Source organism: Protopterus annectens, chromosome 5.part0 (genome assembly GCF_019279795.1).
Source record: "Protopterus annectens isolate FY-2018-M chromosome 5.part0, PAN1.0, whole genome shotgun sequence".
Taxonomy (NCBI): Eukaryota; Metazoa; Chordata; order Ceratodontiformes; family Protopteridae; genus Protopterus; species Protopterus annectens.
Genome location: NC_056735.1, coordinates 882,645,471 through 882,672,967, shown reverse-complemented (window position 1 = coordinate 882,672,967; position 27,497 = coordinate 882,645,471). Strand labels below are relative to the sequence as shown.

Here is a 27,497-nt window from a genome sequence, read left to right as displayed (position 1 = left end):
AGGGCGGTGCTTCTGGCGTTGCAAGCATTCCATCCCCTGCTGCCATCTGGAATGATTGCGATTCAATCAGATAACATGATGGTGGTCTGGTACAGTAACAAGCAAGGTGGAACCAAATCTTACCCCCTTTGTCAAGAGGCCATGAGGATATGGCAATGGGCGATGGCTACCATCCGTTTTCTTCTAGCAACGCACATTCCCGCGAGTTCCAACGTGATAGCAGACAGACTCAGCAGGTGCATTCTTCAACCTCACGAGTGGTCCCTGAATCCCTTGATAACGGTGGAGATCTTCCACCACTGTGGCCATCCTTGCTGCAACCTCTTTGCATCCCCGACCAACTACAAGTGCAGCAACTACTTCACCCTAATTTCCCCTCCGGTACAGTCACCCAGGGATGCTCTAACCCACGATTGGCCCTCGGGTCTTCTTTACGCATTTCCACCCTTTCCCCTCATTCCACAGTTTCTGAAGAAAGCCCGTCGGTTGAAGAGCAAGGTGATTCTCATAGCACCATATTGGCCTCGACAGATTTGGTTCCCCTTCCTTTGGCCTCACCTACTAGATCGATCATGGATTCTCCATCCAACCCCGGAGATGATCTCACATCCAAAGAACCTGATGCATCCCAACTTGAACAGCCTGAAACTCACAGCTTGGCAACTCCAATTCCCTTGATTGCCAGGCAGAATGATCTTTCTTTACCAGTACGTGACATTCTCATTGCATCTCATAAGTCTTCCACTAGAATTATTTATCTGAGCAAGTGGAAAAGATTTACCTGTTGGCCGAAAGATAAAGAAGTAGATCCCTTCTCAGCACCAGTGTCGATAATACTAGACTATCTGGCCGACCTTTTCCAATTGGGTCTGTTGGCCTTTACCATTAGAGTTCATTTGGCTGCAATTTCTAATTTCCATGAGGGTGTCCAAGATTCCTCTCTTATGTCCCACCAATTGTGCAAGACCTTCATAAAAGGTGTGAATCATCTGAAGCCCCCTTTTAGAGAACCTATTCAACCATGGGATTTATCATTAGTTTTACAAGCTCTGACAATGCCACCCTTCGAACCAGCCTCTTCTTGCGACCTCAAACATTTGTCATGGAAAACCTTGTTTTTGGTCACCATTACTTCTGCCAGACATATTTCTGAGCTTCAGGCTTTATGTATCAAGAGTCCATACTTGATTTTTCATAGAGATAGAGTGTCTCTGAGAACTAATCCATCATTTCTGCCAAAAGTGATCTCTGAAATGTCCATTAATCAAACCATCGAATTGCCAGTTTTCTTTCCCAGTCATTCAAACAGAGGAGATTATTGCCTACATACCCTAGATATCCACAGGCACATCCATTTTTACTTAAACAGGAGTAGATCCTTTCATAAATCTGACCAGTTATTTTTGGCTTTTTCTGGACCTAGATTAAGATCTCCTGTTGCTAAGATCACATTAGCTAGATGGTAGAAGGACTGTGTGACCTTCATTTATACACAACGTAATATCTTGTTGCCTACTACCATGAAAGCTCATTCAACAAGGTCAGTGGCAACTTCTGCTGCCTTCCATGCCAGAGCTACTTTACATGACATTTGTGCAGCTGCAACTTGGGCTACGCCTCATACCTTCATCAATCATTACAAATTGGATTTGGCCTCCAGGGGAAGAGCATCTTTCGGTTTTATGGTGCTCAGGAATGTCCTTCCATGAGAGCCTCCCAGGAATAGAGGTAGCTGGGGACTCTGTCCCATGCATAAGGAATGAACGAGGATTAACAATATCAGATAAAGAAGTTATGTCTTACTATAACGTTCCATCTGTATTGTTGATCCTCATTCAGTCATTACGACCCTCCCTCCTTCTCCCTCCTGTGGCCTCTAGTGGATCTCACCATCCGGTTCTCTTAGGTTATTTGACCAGAGGTAGCCTCTATCTTTTTTTGACTTGTAAACTCAATCTGAGGTAACGGAGAGGGGGATTATGGGTAAGAGTTTAACTCGAGTACTTGAAGCTGACACGAGCTTGGAAAATAGCCGGCTCGGTTCCGATGTCGGAACCGATACCCATGCATAATGACTGAACGAGGATCAACAATACAGATGGAACATTATGGTAAGACATAGGTTCATAGGTAGGTACTAGGCTATCGGCCCAAGGGCCTATGTAAGCCTAGCCAGCAAGGTTCCATAGCTTACACCACCCAAGAAAGTTATTTTCCTATGCCACTGTCCAGCAGAGAAACAGAAGTGATCCCCAGGGTGTATTTCCTATTTCCCGTCCACTCATCAAGATTTTTCTTGAAGAGTGCTAATGAAGAACTTTACTTGACATAGATGGGTAGCTTGTTCCAGAGTATAGGAAGTCTCTGGGACAGGAATCTATCCCTCCAGCGTGTCCTGTTTATTGTGTTGACAAGGTTTAGGTCCCTAGAACATGTAGCTCGGAGGGATTAGGATTTCTTTAGGTGTAGCATGTCCAACAGCTCTGGGTTTGACATAGCTTTATATGTTAGGCAGAGATCATCTCAGAGTAGGCGATATGCTACAGAGTAAAGCTAGAGTTTTTTGAGGCGGTCAGTGTAGGGCATTTATTTGAGGCCAGTAATCCTCTTTGTGAGGTACTTCTGTGGCCTTTCCAGCTGCTGCAGATGTCTTGTGAGGTACATTCCAAAAGGGGCGTTGTACTCTATAATGGGTCTAATGAGTGACGAGTAGAAGGGAACAATGACCTCTTTTTTTCATGGATGAGAACCCTTTTATGATGTGGTGTGTGATATGATGTGGTAGAAGGACTTCCTGACTACTGTGGCGATGTGACTATCAAAGGAGAGTCTACTGTCCACCTGGGTCCCAAGGTCTCTTATCATGCATTCGGTGTTAAGTAGATTGCTGCATTGAGCTTGAGGCCATGGCTCTGACACCAGGCATCTGTCTCAGTGAGGCCCGTCTGTAGTATGTCCACATCATTTGGGGACTTGACTATGGCTCCTAGTTTGCAGTCATCTGTGAACTTCATTAGCCAAAGGCCTTCTGTGTTAGCCTGTACTTCAGAGAAGTAGATACCAAACAGGAGAAGTCCCAGGACGGAACCCTGTGGTACTCCACTTGTCACTGCTTTGAGATCAGAAATTTGAGTCTGCAACTTTTACAGTGTGGGTTCGGTCAGTGAGCCAGTTGGCAACCCATCTTGTGACGTAGGGATTTATAGCTAGTTTAGTGAGTTTAGCTATAATTCCAGAATGGGGGATGGAGTCTAAAGCCTTGGTGAGGTAAGTTAGGCTGTGTGAACCACCTTACCCTCATCCACGGCTTTGGTGACTGCATCAAAGAAGTTGATCAGGTTCAGGAGGCATGATCTGCCTTTCACAAGCCTGAACTGGGTGGGATCCAGAGTTGTCTTTGTTTATGAGTTCCATGATGATGTGTTCCATAGCCTTGCAGACCAGGCTCATCAGGCTAATAGGTCGATAGTTCCCGGCATCAGTGGTGGCTTCCCCTTTGTGGAGTAGGATTAACTGTTGCTGTACACCATTCAGTGGGCACAAAGCCAGATGTGAGGCTATTATTGAACATGGTGCTTAAGTGGGGAGCCAGTTCGTTCTGAAGTTCATGTAAAACGCAGCCTGGGATGTTGTCCGGTCCCATGGATGCTGTGTTTTTGGCTTTAGAGAGTGCAGCTTTTACCTGCGTAGTTGTGATTACAGGGACTCTGCATTCTTCCTGTATAGATATGGGCCCTTTAGGGGGTGAGAGGGGGGTAAAGTTAGCACTGAACCCATCTGCCAGGATGGTGGCAATATCAGTTGGTTCTGTAATTTTCGTGCCTTTGTGCTGTAACTCATTGCAGATCTGGGTGTTGCTATCTAGATTCTTGACATAGCTATAGAATGCTTTGTGGTTGTCCTTGGATTTAGTTGCGATTTTGTTTTCGTAGCTAGCTTTGGAGGATCTTATAAGGGATCTCAGCTTTTTACTGAGGCTGACCAGGGAGCTCCTCCACTCATGGAATTTTACTGTCTTTTGCAACAGTTTCTTCCTTCTGTTGTACAATTTGTTTATGGCAGGGGACCACCAGATTGGCTTCCTTTTTTGTAGAATAGTGTCTTGGTTCTGTTTGGGATAGCATGATCCATGCACTCGTGTAAGTGCTTATAGAGTGCATTTGTGTAGAATTCAGCAGTTATAACTGTATTGTCCATAACTTCTTTATATTGATTTTAGTGGATTATATTTACTATTTTTGTATGGTTTGTGAATGGCAGAGGTTTAGTAATACCAGGTTGCTTTAGTTTTTTTTTTGTTTTAATTGGTCAGGGGTAAGAGTTGGAGTGTAACATGACATCTATTAGCAAGGGTTTAGTGGGTAAGTCAACAAAGTTTCTGAATTCTGTTTTTGATAATTTTAAGTTTTTCTGGTTTTGTATGTAGTTTAGTTTTATTTTTATGCATTTACATGGGATCATTGGGTGTAATGATTAGATTACAGGAGATGTGATTGAATTTTTTTAAAGCAAGCATCAGTGTGGCTGTCAGTGTACCTGATTTCATGGACAGGTTTGGATGTGCCTTTGGCAGCACAGATTCATAGGGAAGAGTCAGTATTTGGAAGTCCTTCTATTTATTATTATTATTTTGTTTTCATTTGTTGTAAAGGAGTTTTCATATATTTCTGCAAAGGTAAGAGTATGTCTACATTTGTATTGTGGATGCTTTGTTTACTTGAATGTTAACAGTGTAGGAAGGATTTTTATTTCTTTTTATGCTTATTCAAGATTATTATTATGGCATAATGGTTAAGGTATTTACCTCACAAATACCAGATACATGGTCTGATTCTCACCTTTGGGAAATTAGCTAGGCTTAAAATATCTTGCAAGGGCAGCTAGCATAGTACTAATCTATGAACCTCAGGTATATATATGTTACTGTGGTAACTGGTGTAAGCTTCTGTTAACCCAGAGTGTATTTCATAATGTAGTGTTTGTTTTTGTTTGTGTATCTTTTTTTGTGTTTGTGTATCTGCATCTTTGTATTGTTTTTGTTTGTTGTTTTTTATGCTGTGGTTTAAGATATGGTTGAAAAGTAATCCCTGCAGCGGAATATGAACCAGACATAGAAGCTATTAAACCCTGGAGGGAAATCATGTTTTATTTGCAAAGAAGTAGTTGTATATATTTTGTTTTAATTTGTTTGAAGTAAAAGTATGGAATATAGAGTGGAGGTTCTAATGGAGTAGTGGGGCTTTTGTGGCCTTAGGAGGAGGGAGAAACTGTGGGTAAGCTGGTGAATTCTTAAATTAATTCATATGGTGAGAATTTAGTTGGTATATTTTGTTGATTAATTTGTGTTCTCCTGTTAATAGACTTCTTTCAATAATTTTTGGGGGAACTTCTTAAGACGTTGTGAGTTTGGTTGTTTTTTTTTTTTTCTGCTAGCTTTTAAAGCATATCCATGCTGTGGTATTATTAATAAACTTTCCCAGCTATATATCAATCTTTATCTAACTCAGTGGATGGCAAATTGGATCACAAATATAAATGCAGGATAGCTCCATCTCTTCCCAAAGAACTGTCACAAGCAGTCTACCATAAGGTTCTGTCCTTGGGCAACTCCTCTTTGGCATTTATGTCTCAGATGTCAAAGGCAGTATTAAAGGGCTTATGGCTTACCTTGTTTGCTGATGACTATAAGCTAAGCTGTGTTATTACCTGTCAAGAGGACACCAAGGTCCTCCATGTGAGCCTTTTCCATACAAATAGCTGGTATTAAAACCGTAGACTAAAGCTAATTGCTAAAAATAGTATAATGTTATCCTTCAGATTGCACATTGATAACACACCCCCTGAAAATCAGTCCAGTGTTTAGGACCTGGGAATCTCTATAGGCAGTGAACTGTCTTTTGATCCCCATGTATCCACTGTTGTATGAAAGTCCTTTTTCATTGCACAGCTTGTTAGTGAGCGTATGGTGTTCAGGTCTGGAGTTGTGATCATTCTATTGTATTCAGCAGTTAAGGCCGATCATTGAGTATTATGCCCCTTTGGGCATGTACCTGTCCAAAGACATGACACAATTTGAATGCCCACAACATTTTCTCACCAAGAAAATAAAGGGTCCAAATCATAAGAACTACACTGATCATCTCAAATCCTTGTCCCTAATCTCAGTATCATACAGGTTGCTGAGGGGTGACCTCTGCTTCGCATACAGATCTTCAGCAGATTCTGTCCTCTCAGAAATTCCTCCCATCTACAATTCCAATGATGGCATAAACACCTGTTCAAGAGATCTTAATCTGTTCTGCAACATAAATACAACATATTGGGAGAAATATGTGTGTATCAGAGAATTCCACCTCTTTGGAATCATATTCTGTCTACATAAAACAAAGTATTTATCTTACTATATTCAAATGTAATTCGGGTGAATGGATGGGAAATTGCAAATTAATCCCTAGAGTAGCACCCTAGTTCTTCATGGAAAGGGATAGCATTTAAATGTTCTGCCAGCTGTTGATTATTCATATTTAAATATAAGGGCTAAAAAAAATTAGAATCCTAACCATGCACACCTATAAAGATCATTCAGGGTCAAAAGTCTGGTAAGAAATAAATAATTATGTTATCTCAAAGCTTATTTAGCAAGGTGTGTGAGTTGCATGTAATGTCTATTTTGTGAAGTTAGGTTGGCCTTACATGTGCCAGTCTTCATCTCTGTGTTGTTGGAGTAGTTTGAGTTCCACAGCTACCTAATTATCTTTTATATTTTTTTATGTATTTATAAATGCATTTTTCTGCATTCCTTAGATTTAGAAACATTAATTTCATTAACATTAAGCAAACTGCTATGTAGTTTATAGTGGTCACAAACCATGCTTAAATTCTGTGGTTTGTTTTTGTACCATGTGCATTGATAGTAAGGGATGTATTCTTAGAAGATCTGTTGTGAATACAAGAGTAACACTCTCTAGAGTACAGGCAGGGTGGAATGGGTGGAGAAGAGTGTCAGGAGTGATTTGTGACAGACAGGTACCAGTAAGAGTGAAGGGGAAGGTCTACAAGAGGGTAGTGAGACCAGCTATGTTATATGGGTTGGAGACAGTGGCATTGACAAAAAGGCAGGAGTCAGAGCTGGATGTGGCAGAGTTAAAGATGTTAAGATTTGCACATGGTGTGACTAGGATGGATAGGATTAGGAATCAGGATATTAGAGGGTCAGCTCATGTTGGACAGTTTGGAGACAAAGCAAGAGAGACGAGATTGCATTGGTTTGGACATGTGCTGAGGAGGGATGATGGGTATATTGGGAAAAAGATGCTAAGGATGGAGCTGCCAGGTAAGAGGAATAGAGGAAGGCCTAAGATAAGGTTTATGGACATGGTGAGAGAGGACATGCAGGCGGTTGGTGATGCAGAGGATAGGAAGAAATGGAAAGAGATGATCCGCTGTGGCGACCCCTAACGGGAAAAGCCGAAAGAGAATGATGACTCTCTCATGTTTTATTTTGTGATGCAGAATTAATATAACTGTCATTGTTTGCATTCTAAATGAAGAACTTGTTGCCTGCTGTTCAAGAGACAGACTCAAGTTATGTATCAATAATTGTTTTCCCCAGGTTTTGCCATTGAGTAAAAGCAGCCAAATGATCACCTTCACTTTTGAGAATGGCTGTGTTGCCACCATACGATCAAGTGGTACAGAACCAAAGATAAAGTACTACACAGAATTTTGTGCTTCCGCTGGACAGAGGTATGTCATATTTGTTGTTTTTATGTTATTTCTGCATTTGGATGTTGAAAGTCCTTTTTTAAATCATTTGGTACAAAAAAGTATCTTTGTGAGACAAGCAGAGGCCACTGATGTAAAATAGATGCAGCTGTTTTAGGATTTATTCAAGTTTTACATTTGCTAACTAGAATAAATGTTTTACTCTAAGGGTTTTCTTTGTGTTTTTTCCTGCCATGCCTGGTGACCATTGGGCAGTCTTGCATTCACTAGGCATATGCAGGCTTCCACTTGCAATAGAAAAGGTTGGCCTTACCAGGGGACTCACCAGGGCCACCATCTCCATCCCACCAGGCCCGGAGAGCACAGCAAATGTCACATCCATCCACCCTTGCTTAGTTCTTCCAGCGTCCAAGCTGCTATTTGAACTTGTCATCTGGGTCACATTCAGGGCTTTATACTCTGCGCCACAGAGGCTTAGCCACTGTGCTCAGGTTTTAGATCAGATTTAGAGCATTTTCTTATTTTGATATAATAAGGAGCTTACAGACGTGTGATATTTATATTGAATATATACTGTCTGAAATTGTAAGATCACCTTTATATTCCTTACGGATGGGATGTGTACTGCCCAAGATACTGTATGTCCAGCCTGTTTACAAATCTCAGACACTTTGCATGCCATTACATCTGTTTCTAGCATAAGCAGATGTAACAGCATAAAAGATGTGTACAGACAAAACAAAACTCAAAATTTTGTTGCTGTTAGTCCACACATACAGACGTTTGTCAGTATGATGTCTAGTCATCTGTATGGGTTGGTTTGAGCTCAAAATTTTAAGACAGACAAGTGCCACATTAGGAACCTTTCATTATTTTGTATAATTTTTTTTTTCTGTTTGTCAGGAGAAAAGCTATGTGGGATTGTGAGGATCAAATGCCATAGAAATCCTCTCATTTGAATTATCTGTCTTGCTTAGGGGCTGAACATGGCATTAAATCCTATAGTATCTGTCAAGAGTTCACCCCTACGAGTATAAGTAGTAGGATTAATTCCTTTTGTACTTGTTTAGAAAAAAAAATGTCTTCAGGACTTGGTACATGGCTATGGCATCATCTTCCTTTCATAGACACCCCCCCCCCCCGGACAAAAAAAGAAAAGAAAAATCTGAAGAGAGGTGATGGACTATATCCATACGTCATCCTCTCTCATTCAGTCTGAGGCTGATGACACCACTGAGGTGCCTTCCTAGTCCCCATACTGTCTATCTGCTTCTTCTGGACCTTCTAATACATCGTGTTTGGAGGTATTTATGACTCAGGATACTTGTACATCTGATAAGACCAAACATTCAGCTAAGAGCCTGAAAAAGAGAGCCTAGATTGCTCTTATCTGAGGGTGAGGGAAGTATCTTTTTTTTATCTGCTTTGTGATACAGGACTTCCATGTCACTCTTATGGAGCTCAGGCACCCCTAAGAAATGTTCTCAGAAAACTAAACACATTTCTCCACCTTCCACCTCTTCCGATCAGAAAGCAAATAGAGGACTGGTTCAGTTTTGCACGTGGTCTCTCTAAAGCAATTCAGTCCTTTCAGTCTTCTCTGTCTGCAGCCTTGTTCTCTACTTTCACTCATTTAAAGGGGAAAAGAATTCCCTCTTCTGAAGAAGACTTGTCAGATTCTGACCAAGAAGAGTTAGATTATGCTTCTCTGATTCCTTTATCTACTGGTATGAATATGAGGCAAATGACATGTTATCATCTGATTTCCCCTAATGAAAAAAATTCTTAGTAAATGCTGCTAAAATGAGAGACTTTTTAAGTGGGGAGAGTAAAGAGGTTACTGATTTCTAGTAAAGGTACTATGAGCTTTTGCATGTGGATATTCCAAAGCCTCTTGCTATCTTCCCAGTTCTTGGGGGCTCTAGAATATGCCTTTTCAGCTGCTTCGTTTTCTTTGGATCTCCAGCAACTGGCCTCTAAGAAACCAGATAGGTTTTATAGGGTCCTTCATAATCATATAAAATATTGTCATAAAAATCCTTTTTCTGTGGAAGATTTATGTAAAAGGTTTCTTATGTCTATCAAGCAGGGTAAATGTTCTTGTGGCAGACAGATTCCTGAGAAGGATGCCCACACTTCTAGTAGTTTTTTGATAAACAGCATAAAGTAAGGTCTTTCTCAGATTTGCTTTTCCTTCACTCCTAAAACTATCAATAGTAGGTTACATTTGTTACATTTTTTTCTCAGAGATTTGGTGTGTGCATGGCTATAGATTTTCCCTTGAGGAGAAAAAGAATTTTTCGTAAGAGGTTTCCAAAGAATCACAGACCCCCTCTTTTTTTTCAGTCTGGGATTAATGACTCCATTTGGGCACCTTTGCAGCCCTTAGATGATTAGTTAAGCTCTACTGGTCTGTCTGGTATGGTCCCTTTGTAGACCACTAAGGCCCAGGAACTTCACATGCCCTTCAGACCGTATGTCATGCTTAATTTGAAGGAAAATCATGCTTTATTCTTTCTAAGGATAAGGAAGGTGTACAAGTGCTGATGAGGGAAAATGTCACACTGTCCCTTATGAATGTCTGATCTGTGGTCCCATAAAACCATAAGGTTGGAAAACCCTAAGAAGAGAACACAAAAACTAAACATTTGTCCCCTCATTCTACCACTTCTCTGCAAAACGCTTATCAGGAGGATTGGTGCAGTTTTGCATAGGTGCACAGGGATTGTTCAAAGCAATCCAGTCTCAAGTTTTCTTTTGTATTCTCTACTCAAGTAAAGAAAAAAAGCACCTCTTCCTCATAAGAAGAGGCTGTATCTGAATCTGATGTTGACGGTCTCTCCCAGTTGTTTTCTCATACTCCACATAAATCAGAATCTGAAGACACCCTCTCTTCTGATTCTTCCAATGAGGAATTATCTTTTGGACATAAAATGTTCTTTCATTTTTTAAATTTTAAGTGGAAAGGTAAAAAGGTGTCAAAATTTTACACAAGATATTATGAGTTACTAAGTATGGATTCCACAAAAACAGCTGCCATCCTTCCTGTTTCAGGAGTTTAAGGATGTCTTTGCTTCAGCGTTTTAATCACCAGAATTTTAACCTCATGCCCTCAAGAAACCTGACATATATTGTACAAGGTTCCTGACGCACTTAAATTCCTCTGTAATAGTAGAACCTGCTGTTATTTCTTTGGATGAGGACAGAAGTTCCAAGGACTTTACTGCTACAGGTCTTGTCCCAAGTGATAACCATGCCTTTGATAGGTTTGAGAAAAAAGTGTACTCATCTTCCACACTGGCATTTAGGGCAATTGATTGCCAAATGCACATGTCTAAATACATATCAATTTTTGCAAATATGCCACAAAACCATAGCTAGCCTATTTCAATTGCTAAATGTATTTTACTTGATATTTTAAACACTGCTTGCCAGGTTATGAAACATACTGTTTATTGCACTTATGATGCAGTGTATGCTGTGTCTAGAGCTGCTGCCACAGGTACAATAATGCTTAGATCTGAGTACAGAATTTCCCAGGTGGTGTAATGGCTCATCTGTTAGGTGTGCCTCTTGGCAGAGATTTCCTTTTTGGAAACACTTTAGCTGTGTTAGTTAAACCAAAAGAAAAGGGAAAGCTAATGTATGGAGTCTAAAATGGCTCTTTCTGTCTCCTACCCAAAAATACCAAACTACTTTTCCCTTTTTTTCAAAATTCTGTTGAATCCTCCCAGCAAGAAACTGCTAAACAGTAATACAAGAAAAAGTTGGCAGGGTGACTTAAAGAAAAGAGCAGGAAGTCAAGGATGCCCCCTTTCAAAAGAAAAAACAATGACTGTACCTCTTTATCTTCCCCCTCCTCACTCAAGCCTTCCTTCCGAAATTGCAGACAGTCTCTCCTTCTGCCTTCATCCTGGAAACAACCTCAAATGCCTGTTCTTTAAAAATAATTCAGAATGTTTAAAGGGTTAAAGACTACACTGGGTATCCCTTCCATCTCAAGGCAGGATCCTTGTTCGTCAAATATATCAAATCAGTCTGTTTCCTTATTCTTTCAGATCTGCTTCCTCGGGGTGGTCGAGGTAGTCTATCCATCCAACAAAGCATAAGCTTCTGTTCAAGAATGTTTCTTGTTCCTAGAAAAGAAGACACATAGAGACCTGTTTTGGACTTTCCAAAACTAAATACCTGTTTCCTGGTACAAAAATTCAGGATGCTTATTGTTGCAAACCATTTTCCCCTCTGCTATTTCACAGTCCTTTCTGCTCAATTTAAACTTCAAAGATGCCTGTATGCACATTCCAATACACAAAAAACACAGGCATTACATAAGATTCATTGCATTGAGACTGCATTTTCAGTTGTTCTTTGTCTTTGGGTCTTTTCACTGCTCCAGGAGTTTTCACAAAGTGCTTGCCACAGTCATAGCTTTCTGCAAACTTTAAAGTATTCATATTTTCCCCTTTTCTGATAATTACCTCATTTCAACTCAGTCCATCCAAAAGCTCTTCATTTCACTACTCATCTTTGCAGTAGCCTGTGTTTCATATTAAACTTGAAGTTGTCTTTAGACTCCTCATTTTTCTGTCAGTAGCCTTCCTTTCTTCAAAGTATCCTCTTATCTCTTCTTAAATCAAGCCCATAAAGACTTGCCTTCAAAGCAAGAGAGTTCCCCAAAATTCTGGGCTACAATGGCTTTTTCCATTCTAATGGTTCATTTTGCCAAACTCCATATATGAAAATTACAGTGGTGCCTCAAATCAGTTTGAGTCCAGCAGTCTTCATCCTTTAACCTTCCCAATTCCTGTTCATAATTTCATCAAGAAGCAAATTATTGTGAGGCAGTCAAGTCTTGCTAAATCCACATCTCCTTATTTTCTCATGGTCAGTAGGAGTAGTGTCTCAAGGTATTAAGGTCCAGGGCATCTGAGAGCCTCATTTCAGGTGCAAACATATACATCTCAAGGAGATAAAAGCCCTGAAAGCTGTAAATTCATGGATCTCTGTTACTGTTAGGCTACACCACAGTGATGTGGTGTATAAACAAACAAAGGGATACTAGATCCTACCCCCTTTGCAGACCAGCTGTGATTGCCTGTGAGCTGGATATACAGAACATATCATTCTTCAAGCTACATACAATTCTTCAAGCTACATACAACCCATAAGAGCAAAACACTAGAGCAGACTCTTTGAGTAGATCTAAGGAAGACACTGACAAAGTGGGCCCTTCACCCAGAGATCTTCCAGGAGAGTGCCTACCTGTGGGTAACTCCCAAAGTGCATATGTTGGCGTACTATGTCAACAAACAACTACACCATTTCCATTTTAGGGCACCTGGCAAAAAGTCTGGAAGATGGGCACATTGTTTTTCCCATTGACATGAACATTCTTCTGTGCCTTTCTGTCTTTCCTTTAGTTTTTCTAAAGATTAAGACACACTTGCCATAAATACTTCTGATGACTCAGTTTTGATCAGGGATGATTACCAAGGTTTTCTCAGGAGGAATTGATCATCCCTTTCATTCATTCTTCTTAGCATCAGGACATTCCCAGTATTAAAGCAGATGTCTGTTTGTACCACCTTTAATTATTTCTTGTAGCAGTGCGGCTTATATGTTGTGTCTGTAGTGGTGTCAGTCTGGCAATTTGACCTCTTTCAGAGCTGGCACTTGAAGGCTCTGTTGGGAAACATTTTCTTGTAACTGTTATATTCTTGGTGAACTATTTCCTCTGGATAGGGTTGCACAGTTATTACTTAAGAAAAAAAAATATCCACAACAAAAGAGGTGAATAAGTGTGCATGTGGTACATTCCTTATAAAGCCTGCCACACTTCAGTTCATCTTTTGCTTAGGGCCTGTGGTTGACATTGCCCATTGTAAGCTGTGTAAAAATTTAGCAGACACACAATGAGTGAAACGAGTGTTCCTTCACAACTGTTTAGAAAGGGACAGGCTTGAGATTTGGGCTGTGGAACCACCATGTCCTCCAGCACTTTTTCCTGTAGTGGATGTCTCACCTAAAAGTAAATAAGTTGAGAAGCACCAAAAAAAGAAGGAACAAAGGCAACAGAGAATGATACTTCACTCTTAAGAGCTTTTCTAGGCTCAAGAGTGTAAGGCCAGTAGAGGTACTTTTAAGACCACTGGCTGTGTGGTCTATACCATCCTAGCCCTCTAACACTGCCTCTCAGAAGACCACCATACCTTCAAAATCTTGCTTCTCCTACCAGGCAGAAAGCCTCACTCAAATGCTCATTCCAGGTCCCCCCCCCAAGTGTGTGACTACAGTGCCTGGTTAATGAGCAAGACGATGAATTTCTGTTGGTCCTTGCATGTAAAGATGTCCACAGTGAGGCACTAGATAGAAGTGAATTCTGTCCACAGACCACCAAGGCAGTAATCTCCTCAAAGATAACACACAAGTCCAAGCATGCGATGACCACTCAGTCTTGCTTATTTACTTTATCAGTACCTTATGCAGCAGGCAAGTCCTTGCTGTCCTCAATCAGGCTTCTGTCAAGAATAGGTTCAGGTTGGCCCAGTTTATTCAAAGCCTACATCTAGTGTTAAACTGTCTTGTGTCAAGCATTTCCCTCACTAAAAAGAGGAGGAACCCTCTCCCACTAAGGTGTCAGGTACTTCAGCATCAGAGGTAGAAGACCTGGCATTCACTTACTAGATGGCATCCCTCATGGGGTTTAACATGACAGTGAAGATGCCATGTCCTCTGCTTCACCTACTAGAAATGCCTTAACTAGAATGAAGGATCATCTGAAATGGGAGACAAAGGATGGGTCCAGTACCCATTTTTTTTTTATTTTAATTTTCTGTTTTTAGGTGTTCCTAAACTAGTGGCTGTCTCTCCGGTTCTGGAGGCTTTACAAGATGCCTATCTGTGGAACCAGAATCCCAACCCCCTGCCCTGAGGAAGTCTGACTACATGGGGTCAGGATTCCTACAAGTTTCTGTATAAGAATCCAATTATGGATCCAGTGAAAGTGTCTTTGGAGCTAGATAAGGGGTCCGAATTAGTTGTATCCCCTAAGATATTTCCCAACAGTTGGCAGAATGATAACACAGAAAAAGTACTAGGCAAGCAATCCGAGACCATAAGATGCTTAACTATATATATATATATATATATATATATATATATATATATATATATATATATATATATATATATATATATATATATATATATATATATATATATATATATACACACACACACACACATATATATATGTATATGTATATGTATATATATATATATATATATATATATATATATATATATACATATACATATACATATATACACACATACACACCTTTAAATAGTCACACTTCAAAATTCTTGCCCCTCCTTTATGAGCTCGTCTCCCAGAAGTAGGGCCATACAAAACTGTACTGTAATGTTATGAGTACCCATCCAGTCATCAAGGCTCATCTTAAAGGTAGGCAAAATAGTACTTTACTTGACATGTAGTGATAATTTACTCCATAGGCTAGGACTGCATTGAGTTAAGAACTTGTACACCCAGTGAGTCTTGTATATTTGCAGGGGTAAATTTAGGTCCCTAGTATGGATGCTTGCAGAGCTACTTGTTTTGCAGAGAAGTAGAGAATCAAATAGGGGCTGGGTCTTTCTTAGCTTGAAAAGGAAGATAAGGGTCACCACAGACCAGCTGGTAGGCTACTGAATGTAAGGACAGTTGTACTAATCTGTTGGGATAGTAGAAGGGTTTAATTCTTTTTGTTAAAAGTTGTTGGGGCATCTCCAGTTTAGTATGTAAGGATTTATACATGCAAGTGGGGGCATTGTATTCAATGATCTGGTATGGGAAGATTACAGTGGTAAAATGACTACTTTGAATCTTGAAGGTAATTGTTTGGAAATGAATTATGCCAGATAGGGTTTCCTGACTATGGTGGAAATATGATGATTAAATGAGAGAGTTGCCCAAGTATCCAGGTCTCTCATAACCGTATCTGTTTGCAGAGAAAAAACTTTTATAATGTAACACTGCTTTTTTTTGCTGAACACTGCAGTGCTGCTCTTTTTTGCACTTAGCAAGAGCTCATTTTCAGTATAAGTAGGGAGATTTTTTTTTTTTTTTTTTTTTTTTTTTTTTGCATATTCCGGACTGTTGGAACTGTTTAGTATAAGTGGATGAACAGATAATATGCCCAGCTTGCAGTCATCAGCAAACTTGGTCAACCACACTTCAGGGATATACTGTCTTGGATGCCACAAAATAAATGCCAAATAGGGGATGGCCCAGCACCAATCCTTATGTTCAGAGAGACTACTAGAAACTTTCATTACTTAGGGTCTAATGGGTAGTCAGTTTGCAGGTCAGTGACAGCACAGGGATTTGTATTAAGGTTGTCTACTTTTACAATAACACCAGCATAGGGATACTGTCAAAAACCTTAACCAGGTCAAGCTAAGCAACCTCCACGGAGTGACCACTGTGCAATGTATGCTATATAGATATGCTCAGTACATTGCTGATAATAATTCTGCACTTTCCTGACATAAGTGAAGAAAGATGTGTAGATCCATTGTTATCTTTTCTATCCAGTTTCGCATTTAGGTTATCAGATCTGACCAGATCTAACCCTGGCCCTTTTTCAGGAGCTTTGGATCCAGGGCTGTGACTCCTCTACTACCCACAATTTCCTCTGATCCCCTGATTACCTCAGATTTCATTTGCCGCATGATCAATTAAGACATGAATTCAAGGGCTGTACATCTATGACGTAGATAAGTAGTGTTCACTTTAATAGTGTTAAAGTTTTTTCTAGTTAGTCATGAAGATGAGTTGGTACTTTATATATCTCAGGAACTTCTCTTACCTCAAAGAAGTTGGATAAGGTTAAAGTTGGCAAGAAGAAGGAAAAAAAAGAAAGAGGTAAGGAAGATAAAAGAGAGCAGGATAAGAAGGCAGAAAAGTTGAGAAAGAGGTCCCCAGATCCATCAGTCCAGTCCGACCTGGATCTGAAATCTACAAAGTGCATAGATCCACCCATCACAGAGGTCCTTAGAATCTGTTTCTTATCTCCACCCTGCCACTTTTTACTGGAGTCAGCCAGTCCAAGGCTCCATTCATCTTTTTTCAAGGAGAAGCCTCTGCATTCACCCTTACTACCTTCAATGGCTTTGTCATTCAGGTCATTTCGAATGCTGAGGAGTTTGCTGGAAGCCAATGTTGACAGGATGATGCCGAAGTTTCTTTGGACACATCAAACTAGGGGTTCTCTCGGTGCCTACCCTTCCAGTTGCTCTTGGTAAAGTCACTACTTTCTGCTTTTATGCTCTCCTATACCAGTCTGAATTTTGGATCCAGCAGATGCGAGTCTCACCCATGGGTCATGAACATCAGAGCCGGCAGCCTTATTGGCTTCGCCAGCTAATTCCCTCACGCTCTCAACTCTGGCACTTTCAGATAGAGATGCATGTCAGAGCCAAGGCTTGGAAGTTGGGGATGACTCCAAAGTTTTCTGAGCCATCTTTGCCTCTCAATGTTTTGGATGTGGACAGCTCCACGTTGTTGGCGTTTGAGCCAAGCCAGCTGGGACCTGAGGATGTTCCATCTGTCTTCCTCAGTAGGTGCAGCTTCGGCTCCTGTTTCAGCTTCAGCTTTCAAAGTCTTTGAGGGGGCTTCTGCCAGGTCCAGATAGTAGGTGTAGCTATCTCACTCAGTTCCATCCCAACCTTCTCTGAAGTCTGTAATTATGTCCACCCATCCTGCTCAACATGGATATTTGGCCTCGTTCAGCCTTGTGGGCTGTTGCTTAGTGAGCTCCCCTTCCAATTCTGACCCTTTTCATGAAGCCCCAATAGGGGAAGGCCCTAGGAAACAAGCCTGTAAAAGAAGACATTTGGACTTGCCTCCAGAATCACTCACAGATTTTGATGAAAGGGGGGGGGTTCACTATGATTCCCTCTGGAAGACATCTCTTTTGGAGATATTCTGGAGTTAATGCAGCAAAGCAGTTGATCTACCAAGGCCCCCTCCCAGAGGAATCCTTGTTCTTCAAAGTACTTAGGGATGACTTGCCTACATCCTGGGTGGTCCCACTCACTGATGAATTAATCCATCTGGTATTCCAGTAGGCCTGGGAGGATCCTGACATGGGGAAACCAATTCCACATAAGCTAGATAAGATCTTGGTTGCCCCTAGAAACAAGTCTCATTGGAGCAAGGGTCCCCCAGGAGATAATATGCTTAAGGGAGCAGCAGCTAAAATGGAGCTGTTAGAGAAGAGCACATCTTTTCACCCCCCCCCCCCACCACCAGTAGAGAATCTAGGGAAGGTTTGGGAAACAGACTTATGTTTTAGCGATGTTTGCACTCTGAACAATGAACTGATTCACTCACATGACTGCTTTCTAGATGGACTTGACCAAGGAACAATTGGGGGATTTGGATAATGGTTAAGTTGTTTACCTCAGACAAAAGGTACAGAGTTTGATTCTCACATGGGATGCATGGCTAATTTTAAAAAGGCAAAATCACAAAATTCAAAGATACACCAAAAATAAGGAGTCAGAAGGTGAAACACGAAAAACAGCTTTAATCCATCAGTTCTGTCCTGGTATCTCGGCAATTCACCTTCAATGGGACACAATTACACAACTGAGCAATCTCTTTTTATATATTCATAAATAGAATAATTAGTCAATTAATTAACTCATCAAACATTTTTAACCCTGTCAACCCTGTGACAAAAACAAACTTCTAATATACTAACCTAAGCAAATTCAAGTCATACAACTCAAACATTTTTACCCTGTCTACCCTGTGACAAAAACTTAAATAGACATAAAAATACATCCTCTGATATTATGCAAACTTAGACAGATTCAAGTTATACTAAATTTCAAGTAACATATTAATAATGCACAATTAGAAAAAGCACAATAAATATACCATAAATGCAAATATTACTACACTACTAAATTTCATCCATATTCTAAATTCATTCCAACAGGAAATAATGTGTGATACCCTATAATCATCCTTTGTTCAAGCTTGTTCAAAGCTGCTTTAAAATGCCCTGAACAAAGATGAGGTCTAGCAAGTACACTAAGTCTAAAACTTGCAGTGTTGCCATTATGTGTATTACAAAAATGAGTGGCTACTGGACTCTCCATATTACCCCTCCTAATGTCACTCAAATGTTCTAGAATGCGAATCTTAACCTTCCTAGTGGTCTGACCTATATACCACATGGGTGGGGAACAGTCACATCCTAAAATATACACTACACCAGAAGACATACAATCAAATCTCTCAAATGCCACAATTTTGATATTAAATCTGGATCAGATAAGATATTTTTCGTGTCTAGATATTCAATTTTTTCTGATACAATGGAGGACATTATAAGAGGGTTGTGGCATGTTGTATGTGATGATTCAACAGTTGGTCATCTTTTTCCAAAGCATATTACTTTCTCCTACAAAAGGTACCCTAATTTAAGGGAAATATTAAACAGAAAATTGGAATTTCTGGTTGACAGTAATGTTGGGATGCATAGTTGCGGTCGATGTTCTGTTTGTGATAAAATCAGCAATATGCATGGGGTTAAAATAAATGGAAAGAAGTACTTGGCATTTGAGGTACGTCTCAGGTCATTCACACCAGCATGGACAATGATGGAGTCATACTTATACTTGCTTTGGAGTGACCTGAGTGCTTGTGTTATGTGGCGGATCCTGGCACCCGACCGGCAGCTTACAGTGACCTTCTCCTTGTTCAGTCTGGTGAGCGGGACGTCAGTGTGCCGGACAATAGAGTCCCCTATAACAAGTGTATTTGGTGTGTTGTTTGGCCTTAAGGGCTGTGACTGTGAGGCACACTGATTTTGTGAGATATGTGATTCGTGGGTATTGTTGAGGGGTGGCTGTTGCTTGGATATCTGCTTAGGAGGTCTTTGCTGTTTAGGCAGATTTTTATTTAGAGCCTCCGAGTATGTTTTTGTGTGTTTATGTGTTGGGTATGCAGATGCAATACGTCTGTGTGAGACTGAATTTGTGGTGTGAGTGGTTACCTTTTCCTCATGACTGACTGTGCCAGTCTTGGGTTGAGAGAGCTCTGTCTCCAGTTTGGCTGTGTAACTGCATCTCTCACATGTATTAGAGTTTGTTGGAAGGAGGAGAGGGTTGTCTGTGTACATAAGGCAATTGTAACATTGCCTCAAAATTCCCAGATTCACCAGCTGGACTGGAGAGTAACCTTGAAACTGACCCTTGGACATACCAGATTAGTATAGGGAACTGTTTTTTACTGATCAGATTAGGGAAGGGAACTGATTTTTCACTTGATCAGGAAGGACCAATCGGGAGCCTAATACTTTTGAGAAGTCAAGGAGGGGGGGTGTAGTTAGTGTTTCCTTATAAGAGCTGAGCAAGTGCAGGGCTTTAGAAAGAGAATAGAGTGATTACTTTGAGAGTTTGAACAGTTCTAAGGGAAAAAGTGAAGAGTAGACTTTGTGGATCCTGGAATAGTTTAAACCTGTTTAGGCGGCGCTGCCCGACGCTGCTCAGTGCGCAAAACCGCGCAAAAAGAGAGTTGTAGGGTTTTAAGAGAGAGAGATCAAGGAGTTTAGAATTGACCCAAAATGGCCAATAAAACTACAGCTTCTGGGTAGTAACCAATCCTCCAGGGAAAGGCAGGCTGTTCAGTGTTAACCACTCCCACTGGTGAACACAGAGACTTCCCCTTAGCCCAAGCAAGCATTGGCTTTCTAGAAACTTCCAAACAGTTCAGAACAGCAAATCTGTAACTGAACTTTCTTAACTTTCAGAAAGTAGGAAAAAAGCAAGATTTTTTTTTTCTTTTTGTTGTAGTTTAAAGGTAGCAGAGATACACAAGCAGCAAAGTAATCACAACAGTGCAATAAGACCCCACACTTGAGTGCTAGGCCAAAATCAGGTAAAATGCAGTTTTTAGAGAAAAAAACTATTTTAAATTAAGTGCAACACAAGAAATGCAGTAAACAGTCTCTAGATGTGTTCTAAGTACTGTTACTGTTACAGATATAAACTTTAGCAAGCCGGAAAATGCCAACAAATAGGTGGCAAAGCAGTAAAACTTAACAAAAAATCAGGAGAAAATACTTAAAATCACAAAAGTGGCTCCTTTTCTTCTCTCAGCGTTTTCTCCCCTTGGTAGGTGCTTCAGCAACAACTAGCAAGCCTGAAAAGATGCCAAAACCACGAGGCAGCTGGATTTTAAGAGAGACAGATCAAGGAGTTTAGAATTGACCCAAAATGGCTAATTAAACTGCAGCTTCCAGGTAGTCACCACTCCTCCAGGGACAGGCAGGCTGTTCAGTGTTAACCACTCCCACTGGTGAACACAGAGACTTCCCTTTAGCCCAAGCAAGCACTGGCCTTCTAGAAACTTCCAAACAGTTCAGAACAGCAAATCTGTAACTGAACTTTCTTAACTTAAGACAAATAATTTTGATCTGATACAAGAGGGAGCAGCACATGAGTTAAGCTTCCATCTTGGTATCTGCTAATTAGCACCTCCACATTTTGATCTTAAAAGTGGTGAACCATTGTAGCAAGGTAGCATGCACTGTGAACTGCACCAGTGTACTGCAGAGGAAGGGGCATCAGAAACTAGAAAAGCTGGATGATGCTACCATTGTACAGAAGTCATTGATAAGGCCACCTGGTGTGTAACTCAGTACTGGGAGGACATGTTTGATGATAATTTGTAAGACAAGGAGTTGTGATTATTAACCAAAAACTGAAAAAAAAATGATCTTACTGAGGTCCATATATAAGGGCCTTGCTACAATGAACTGCTTTGAATTGCCAGTCTGTCAGCGACAGAGAGCAGTTTCATCTTTCAGCCAGCAGTTACCAGTTAATTTTATCTTGTCCAATTTATGTAGAGAAGGTCACACCCTAAACTATTGGACATAACTAGAGAACTTTTCACACATGGCATATCAGAAAATCCCAGTAAGCATATGCTGTTTGTTTGATTGAGTCTGAATGGCACAAAACTGCACAATTTTTAACGTAAACCAAGTTTGTGCAACATAATTTATTATATTAAGTAAGAAGGTGCATTAGGTTAAGCTGCCTTGTATGTGAGTGGGGGGGGTGTATGTACGTGTGAAGGGTGGGCTTAACTTCACAAAACTGTTGGTGTAGATTTGAGCCTTTTCATTGAATTGGGCTCAAATAATTGGGTTTTGAATAAAACATATTCTGTTTTCACTACCTTATATTGGGCAAGGTCAAATGTGAATTGCAAGCAGAATCATTAAGATCCTAGGTTGTCCCATCCATCTATCATAAGAGTTGGGTTATACTCCTCGAGGAAGATCTGAGCCAACAGTACTTTTCAGAGCTTCTCCAGCACTCACCTTCCTGTCTTCCATAATGCACTGTGCTTGTGGTACTCCTTAGATCTCGTTTGGCTCTTCTGGTCAGACATGGTTCTCCAGTACTCCACTCATTCACTTTTTTGGGTCAGATAAGTGAATTTCATTAATTATTCCTTTTCCTAGGGCTGTTGTCCTATTCCTTACCAGTGTTAATGTTTTTTTCTACACAGTTTTATAGCTATTGCCTTATTTCTTACCTGCATCAATTATTTTTTTTCTTCATATTTCTACAGATACATGTAAAAAAAGACCTCACTTTTCTGTGGCTTTCCTAAGCCTACCAGTTATTTTCTCAGTATATGAACATTGCATATTGGGGTTTCTCCTAAGTTACGGGAAAGGCTTTGGGGTTTAAAAAAAATGCCTTCAATGGGGACACAAAGTCCCACCTCCAGATCTGTAATCATTTTACATAGTCTGTTTAGGACCTGACCATTTGAATGCGAACTATGATATTCATTTGTCGTTTGGCTAATGAGCCTTTTTGGACAGAAAAAAAAACAAGTTTGTGCTTAGAGGCATTTTCCCCAGTTTAGCAAAAGATTTAACCAGCTTTTCCAGGGAAATGCTACCCTCTCAATATACCAGTTGTACTGAGAAGCAGGTAACTAAATCTTCTGACAAAAAACAGACAAATCTAAAGAAAAGGAAAAGGAAAGGGAACAAATTTAGCTTCAAGGATAAAGACAATAGCAGAAATAGGACTTATGAGTAGGAAAAAGAGGAAAAGACCATTGAATTTCCCAACTCCTATTGCTCTGGCTCTGAAGATTACAAGGTCCCCAGGGCATTCTCTGCCCTTGGTGCCAGCCTTTTTGGATCCATATTGGTCCTGACCTCCTATTCCTTAATCAAGCAAGTCTGATACTGTTATCTCAGATTGTCCCCTGAAAGGAATTTAGTCTTTGGGGTCTGAGTTCTCAGAAAGGGAGCTCTCTAGATTTTTGACCTCATACCATCCTCTGTAATGTCCATTAGGTCCATCAGATCCTGCAGAAGTATCATGGACATAGATTGGGACAAGATGATGAGAAACTTTGTGAAGGCTCAGATATATATGGGAGTCATTCCCCCGCCCAAAGTCTGGAGTTAGAGTTGGTCCACCCCCACCCACTCCTCCTACAGTTACTCTTTCTCTGGTCCTTATGTTGATCCAGTGTTTTTTTGGACTGAGATTCCCCCTATCATTTCCCTCCACCACCCTCCCCCCACATGCGATGATAAGCTTGGTTTCAACATCTACAGTTTCTCTAACCCACTCAACTCCAAACTTTTGAGAGCTGATGGTGTTCTAGAGCCAAGAGGTTGACCCAGGGAGGTGGGATCAGCTCCAGTTTATTTGAGTCCTTCCTTGTCCCTGGGTGCAAAGGAGCAAAGGTCCTCATTTGGGTTCTGTTGCTGTTGTGGCAGCCTCCATGAGAGAGCTATATGAGGAGAGCTGCACAGTCCATAAGGTGGATTATTTTGGAAAGCATGTTTGTGCTGTGGGGATATTTTTCCTTAAGGCATTTAACAATATTTCTCAAATGCCCAGGTTCCAGAGGGAACTGTCTGACAAACTATTAAATCTCCTCAAGAGACCTTAGATAGTGAAGACTAGGAAGCCCATGGAATCACAACCAGTGACTGTGTTGTCTTTTGCTAATGTTATGATGAGGCTGTTTTTTTAATACAGCAGATGGAACATCAAGATTAGCAGTTACTGACATCACTATACATCACCATGCTTCATTAGCTATGTGATTTTGTAGGCAACTTCAAAACATCCTTCATTAATGCCCCCTATGATGGGTCATCTCTTTTTGGACCCATAATTAGAGAGAGAGAAATTGTCTAAGAATAGGCAAGATGCTGTCTGCTGTGAGAGTTAGTTTTTCTAACCCTCAGTTTCCTTTCTCCATCATCTCTGATTCAGATAATTTCAGCGTTTTGCCTCAACTTGTCTTTCGATGGAGCCCCCCCTCCAGTCCAAAGCAGAGGGGAGGGACTCCAGTTGAGGTTGGCCTAGGTGCAGAAGATGTTTGCAAAATCAAACCCTTTCAGCATCTCTGAAGGATTGGCAACCTGCTCCCTCTAGAGGCAGCTGGCGGGATGCTTATCTGTTCACCTGGAAAACTGGATGACTATCACATAGGATTCATGGTTGAAGATAATAATATTCAGGGGTTATATAATCCCTTTTAGTCCAAACCAACTCCTTCCTACAAGAACCTTCCAGTTAATGTCGTTCCTTATCACTGTTGCAGTATTCTTTATGCTTGAGATATCTTGCCAAGGATAAACTAATGTCTGGCCAGCATACCAAAGCCTTTACACCTTTCATGCATCATACAGCAGATGTATGTCTTACATGCAGGGTATAAGGTACTTACTTGATGTACTGATGCCTAATCCTCAGAACCTCTTTGCCGCCTTTCTGCAAGCTGCCTCTGAATTCTATCTATACGTCATTCACTGAGCTGGTTCATCTACTGAGCTTTCTAAAGACAAGTTCCCCGTTAGGGTTCCTTCCTTTCTTTTTTCCACCTTGTAGTTTGTTTTCATGCCATCCAGGAAGAGAAAATGTGAGTGTGGAAGTCAGATTCCCCCATAAAGATAGATGAGACTTGCCTTTTTTGTCTGGGTGTTGCACACAGCCATATTCAGTGTGGTATTTCAGACGTTTGTCCCTAAGACACTCCACAAAGGTCTGTTGTCCCTTTCTATTTGTTTGGAAAAACCGCATCTGAAGTTCTTGACTCCCAGTACCATGGCCAAATCCGGCCACCCAAAAGTTCAGCTACCACTTAAGAAAGCATGTACTGAACCTGCTCCCGTCCAGCCTCCACCAGATGTCTCCCTAAGGTTGGATGAGGTACCCGAGGACCGTCCATTTCCAACCCTAGCTTTGTCCTAGACAACCTAGTTAGATGCTGACACAGAGCCGCCTACTTGCACGTCTGCTGAAGCTGTGCATACATCTGGTACAGATGTAGAGGAGGAAACCTGACTGGAGGATTTCCCAAATTTTAGTTAGGAAAGAGGTGCCTGTTACCCTCACCAAATCTAGGCAGGGGTCCGAACCTTCTAGATTTGTCATGGCAGGTATTCCTATAAAAAAAGAATCAGGAAAATAAAAGTGGTAAGACTTTACTGAGGAGATGATTAATGCCCTTATGGCTCTGAAACCCCCATAAGGATTGTCTGTCCCGGCTGCTGCTGCTGCCCCCTGGTCTTCCACTCCATCTAAGAGACCTAAGGATTCTGATTGTTCTGATGAAAAGTTGGAATCTGGTGAAGAATCCTTATTATGTTCCTCTCAGATACTCTCCTTTGACTCTGGGGTCTGATGAAGGAGATTCTGTCTCCTTTTGTGGGTTTGTCTTTTGGGGGGACACTGGTCTGTATGATGGAACACTTTAAGTGGGACTGTTCCCAGTTTTCAGAGGTTCAAAAGAGAGATTATGAACTCTTGCAGATGGAGTCACCCTGACCTTCTGCAGTCCCTCCTGTCTTGACTGCCTTTTTGAACACATTTACAGCAGCTTTTCAGGCTCCTGACTCTCAACCACTGGCCCCTAAGAAGTCAGACAGATTGTATAACGTTCCTGAGGATCATAAATACTTGTATAAAAGTCCTTCACCTGATACTACTGTTGTTTCCATGCCTCCACGTAAGCCATCCAAATTGCTTTCCTCTTCCAGGATTTTATTTTCTAACAGGGACAGCTGAGCTATGGGAAAAAGTGTATACTTCTTCTACTTTGGCTTTTATGGCCATTAATTATCAGACCCACACGATTAAATATGACCTGACTCTTCTCTTCCAGCTTGGGGGTGGGGTCACTTGTATGCCTGATTCAGACAGCAAGACTTCTGTGGTTTCTCATTTGAGTTCTGCCTGTATGGTAGCTTGCCATTCCATTAAATGCAGCTATGCTGCAGATGATGCCTCTCCTAGGGCAGCTGGATTTCATTCTGTCATGAAGGGATATTTCTGGTTGTGCCTGTAGGCCTTATCTGAGGACATTAAGGCCAGACTTTTAAATTCTCCCTTAGACAACCAGAATCTTTTTGGCCCTCCCCAAGTGGGGTGGTTTAGATCCCTGATGCACCTTGTGGATCTCTTCAGTGACTAGAATCTGTAGGATGCCCTCCGGACCCTCTGAGATGATCTGCAGTTCCCACTTCTCTGTAGGAGTAGATGTGAAGTTGTTCTATCTCACTGTTTTGTTCTTACACGTGGGTCGGAGCCAATCCCTTGGCTCCGAACCGGCCACTTTTCAAGCTCAGACTCTCAGTGAAGCTCGAGACCTAGTGTATATCCCATGATGCTCTGATGTACATCCCCAGATCTAGTTTGCCGCTGCAACGGATCAACAGCTCGTCTGAGTTAGGTCGGGCCAGTGACTAAACTTTATTTCTACTTTTATAGTATTTCTCTCTAATTCTTTGAGAATTATATATATATATATATATATATATATATATATTTGTGTGATAATAGAATAGTGTTAGGATTTTAGTCTAGCTTAATTACTAGGACTTTAAATAGTTTTTTTTCAGGACTTAGGCCTTCCTTTTGGGCGTGACAGGGCTCTGTCAGCTATAGTTTCTTATATATATATATATATATATATATATATATATATATATATATATATATATATAGATATATATATATATAGATAGATATAGATATATATATATACATATAGTGTGCTAGTTTTCTATTCAGCTTAGCAAATAGTTTGTTAGATAATTAGACTTATAAATATATCCTGTGTGATTAATACTGTGTTTAGGTATATACATATTTACATATACTACTTGTTTTGTTATTAAGGTAGAGTTAAGATGTCAGAGAAGCAGAAATCTGTATTTAAAAGGTGTGAGTGCAGCCAGAAAATGTCTGTTACAGACAACCACTCCACCTGTGTGTACTGTTTGGGCTCTGTACACCTACAAGAGGTGTGCACTATCTGCCATTCCTTTAGCGCCAGGGTTCTCCTGGAAAGGCAAAGGAAATTGGTAGATAGAGGACTCCTGAAGCCTGATTTTCAGGCTAGTTTAGATAAGGCTGATACCTCTTCTAAGGCTTCGAAGGGGTCAAAGCCTTCCAAAGGATCCTCTGAGCCAAAGTCATTGGCTCCAAGTTCCTCAGGTATGGTCCGTGCATCGGCTCCACAGTCCTTGGAACCGTGTGTCGAGTCCTTACCTCGGGGCCCAGTTGTGGAACCGATATTGGAGGTTCCTCAGTCTCCAATCCTTCAATCGGTTCCATCTTCAGCCCCTTCGACCCATCCCTCGACACATTCATCGAGGCTTTCAAATGTGGATCTGGACCGAGTGGTTAAGAGGCTC

At 40.9% G+C, this 27,497-nt stretch overlaps 1 protein-coding gene across 1 annotated transcript in view; it reads left to right on the top strand.

The window, feature by feature from the left end:
- PGM2L1 (phosphoglucomutase 2 like 1) overlaps positions 1 to 27,497 on the top strand; it is an 865,950-nt gene that overhangs the window by 822,857 nt on the left and 15,596 nt on the right. Inside the window, exon 13 of the mRNA XM_044072679.1 lies at positions 7,613 to 7,746. Coding sequence (XP_043928614.1) covers positions 7,613 to 7,746 — 134 coding nt within the window. The remainder of the gene's footprint in view (positions 1 to 7,612; positions 7,747 to 27,497) is intronic.